The sequence below is a fragment of the Azolla caroliniana genome, unplaced genomic scaffold, assembly GCF_043228905.1.
Source record: "Azolla caroliniana isolate FFs.n. ecotype wild unplaced genomic scaffold, voAzoCaro1.0.p SCAF_1, whole genome shotgun sequence".
NCBI lineage: Eukaryota > Viridiplantae > Streptophyta > Polypodiopsida > Salviniales > Salviniaceae > Azolla > Azolla caroliniana.
The window spans coordinates 9,356,883-9,360,728 of record NW_028230436.1 but is presented as its reverse complement, the minus strand read 5'-3'; the positions used below and the strand labels follow the sequence as shown (position 1 = coordinate 9,360,728).

General features: G+C 32.0%; 1 protein-coding gene across 1 annotated transcript; it reads left to right on the top strand.

Annotated features, from left to right (window-relative positions):
* The first annotated feature begins 2,570 nt into the window (after positions 1-2,570).
* On the top strand, positions 2,571-3,548 carry LOC147868880 (uncharacterized). The gene is made up of 2 exons (XM_087324322.1): positions 2,571-2,845; positions 3,275-3,548. Exons 1-2 carry the CDS (start codon positions 2,731-2,733, stop codon positions 3,367-3,369), a joined length of 210 nt encoding a protein of 69 aa, XP_087180448.1. The 5' UTR covers positions 2,571-2,730; the 3' UTR covers positions 3,370-3,548.
* The last annotated feature ends 298 nt before the right edge of the window (positions 3,549-3,846 follow it).

The window sequence follows — 3,846 nt, the reverse complement described above, 5'->3', positions numbered from 1 at the left end:
GCATGTTTACGCAAGTATAAGCAAACATGCTTTTAAGACTATCACAATATGTATCTTAGCTTTGTCGTGTGGCTATGGTAACCTCATGTAATTATTCTTCTTAATGCTATGTTTTATGGAGTTTATAACATTGTAAAAGATTGTATTGAATCTATGGAATTTGAAAGAATAACAATGTAATGCATGTAATCAATATATCATGGTGTCAACCCAATAATTATTATGTGTTCCACGTCATAAATGGATGGGATGAGAAATTATTTGAGACATGTAGAACAATATGTGATAAGACCATTCGCATGTCATTTTGGAGTACTGTTAACTCATTAGGGCAACAACGAATCTAATTTGAAACGACCTACAAACACAAATGCAATACGAATCTATATCATGTTATGGTATTGCAATGACACATAAGAATTGTTAATGCAGGTACTACCATGAGGTCTCGATTTCAATATGTACATAACCATACACATATTTATATGTAAAAGGACATGTATGGTGTTTCCTTTCCGATTGATTGAGAAACATATTTATATGTAAAAGGACATGTATGGCATTTCCTTTCAAGCAAACACTTCATTCAGAAGAGTGAAAGCCTCAACTAAAATCATAAAGATAGGGAAAACTATTGTCCATGTGATATCTACTATGCGGAGTAAATATATAGTCATAATCAACCATGTTAATGCTAATAATAGAAACATATGTGTGGTAGTTTGATCATGTGTATACATTCAGGTAATCTAACCATGTTTATGTTACAAGTGGTATATGCACGTGCAATGATAAACGTGCCCAAAAGATATGCGCATATGCATACCCTATAGATAAATCTACAAACTTTAGAAATGCTAAACACTACATAGATATGTTCCTATGTGCAGGCAAACAGGAGAGAAGGTCTAGCACAAAGATGCTAAATCCTCCTTGGTGGGTGTTCCATACATGCACATATAGGTGTGTGTGCGCATGTCTCCTATATATATGATTTTGTCGGTTTTACCCAATTGCATAAACAAGGTATATATAGTATATCATTATTCAAATGGTGAGTAAATTGTTTAATCGTTGAGAATCTTAGAAAGTGTTAATATATGCTTTGAGCTCTAAAATTTAACGCATGGAGAGTGGAAGGAACGAGATGTAGAAAAACAAGGACATGACATACTTGGAATCTTGCAAGATCATATATTTGTTTTATTGCTTTTTGTATTTCAATATTAGAACATTTGATCAATTCAAGAGTTTGATTGTTTTTTTAACTTTAATATGTTTGACACTTCACATATACCCAAGCTTCGTCTAGCTGTTTTCATACATGAATAGACTTAAATTTCATGTCATTTGTTGGTATAAGGATCCATGAATTTTGGAATAATGAAGTCGAAATTAAATTGAATGTATGATGACCGAAGAAATCGATATGCCCAGTTGTTAAGAGAACTTAAAATTTAAGATATACCCTCATAAGTTTAAAATATGCCTTTCCGAATGGATGGTTAAATAATTCAAACATGTTTTGCATATATGTGTGAGAGTGCACCGCATTGTAATAAAAGAACAAACTGAAATTTGCTTTAATAAAGCATGTTACAAGTATGTGTGTTTCTTAATATATTTTGTAAATCAAGCACCAGTTTTAAGAAAAACATGTTAATAAAAACTTTAATATGTTTGACACTTCACAAGTTCACATATACCCAAGCTTCATCTAGCTGTTTTCATACATGAATAGACTTAAATTTCCTGTCATTTGTTGGTATAAGGATCCATGAATTTTGGAATAATGAAGTTGAAGTTAAATTGAATGTATGATGACCGAAGAAATCGATATGCCCAGTTGTTAAGAGATCTTAAAATTTAAGGATATACCATCATAAGTTTAAAATATGCCTTTCCGAAAGGATGGTTAAATAATTCAAACCTGTTTTGCACATATGTGTGAGAGTGCACCGCATTGTGATAAATGAACAAACTGAAATTTGCTTTAATAAAGCATGTCACAAGTATGTGTGTTTCTTAATATATTTTGTAAATCAAGCACCAGTTTTGATATGGTTGTGCATTATCGTTTGATTGTTAAGGATTACGCATGTCATGAAAGGAATGGCATTTTCTTTTTCCTTTAGGTTATGACCTTAAGATTGACGATATTTACTCCAAAATCTTTTTGTTTTGGCGTAGTATAAGTAAAGAAACGTATGTACCTAAGTGGAAGTTATATTTGTAAATTTGTCCGAGACTTTTGTTCTATCGTATGCACACGCACGTTCGGTACCCTATGATTAATGGATGGCCATAGATTTTTCTAGTGGGCATTTTCGAATCTAGAGCGGGGTCGAAACAGAAACTTTGGCCGCTAAAAGTAACAACACGAACAAATGAGTTTATGCAATTTGGCATCTAAAACTTGTTAGTTGCTAGAAGTGGTATGCGTGTAAAAATAATGTGACATGACATGGAATCTTGATTCTTTACATGTGTGAAAAAATAAAAATAAAATTGAACGAAGTATAAACACGAGAAGTTCGTCTATAAAAGTAGGATGCTTAGCATCATTTGTCGTACTAAAATGTTCTCCCTAATGGAAATGACTGCGCTAGTGTTTATGTAGAAATTTTGAGTCTATTAGGGACTATCATTGCTCTTTCCTCGATCGTTGCCATTGCCCTCCAATTGCTTCTCTTGGCTCATTTTATCTCCTTTCTACTTAAGTTGAAGAAGATGGCAAGATCAAAAGACACTATTTCACTTATTAGTGCTGATGGGCTTAGATTTGTAATCGAGAAGAAGGCTGCCATGGCCTCAACTACACTTAAAAGACTTATAACGTCGGCAGGTAAAGCAAATTCCGATTTTTTATGTTTACCTTTGCATTTATGTCAACAAACCAAAGAGCATATCAAGTTGTTTCAAGTACAAACAATAATGTTTCCCTGGAAGTTGTGTAACAATTACCCTAAGTCGAAATTGAATATGAATGCAAACATCAAACAATCACAATCTGATTTGCTTTGGCTAATTTAAAATAGTTGTAATCAATGGTAACTACATATAGTAAGCAATGCTAAATTCTAATAAACTATAATAAAGTGAAGTTCTAATTATTTGAGTTTAATGATAAACAATCATAATGCATTTATAATTATTGACCAAAAAAGTGTTAGTGATAACAAAATAGACCACAATTTATTTGATTAAGAGGTTTATACAAATATCTCTAAATCCTAATTGTCATCATTTGTACCATAATTATAAATTCATGCAGGAGGAAACATTATTAGTGAAGTGAGGTTCTTGGAAATCAATGGCAGACATTTGGAACAACTTTGTCAACGTCTTCACGATAGCATCTTGAAGTGATCGATATATTATCATGATACAATATGATTTGATATAAAATTGTAGCACCATTTATTTATGATTAACATCGTTGTTTTGTATGTTAGCATGATCTCACCTTATTTCATTGTAATCCTCATAATGGTTGTATATTATCTATTGGTGAATGACAATTATTCATGCATTAAAGGCGCTTTGAATTCGTGGTAATGAAGTATTGTTAGTGCAAAAGTCTGGAGATTCCGATAAAATCAAATGTGGCATGTCTATTTGCATAGATATGTTTAGTTGATATACCATATTTTCATTAGACAAAAGTAAAAATACACATATACGCATCTCTTTGTTTTTATCAATGTACATATTGTGGCGGCATCCTTAAATTAGTAAAAAAACGTTTACATGTGAATAACATTTAGGGATAATGATGAAATCCAGCCGTAAGGAATGATTCAACCTCAAAAGCAACACCATTCTTACAATCTATATGTAAGTGTA

What these genes read in the sequence shown, in the direction of transcription:
- LOC147868880 (XM_087324322.1), top strand. Translation starts at nt 2,731, where the DNA reads ATGGCAAGATCAAAAGACACTATTTCACTTATTAGTGCTGATGGGCTT. An exon ending in AAGACTTATAACGTCGGCAG is followed by an intron (nt 2,846 to 3,274) that starts GTAAAGCAAATT and finishes AAATTCATGCAG; the next exon opens with GAGGAAACATTATTAGTGAA.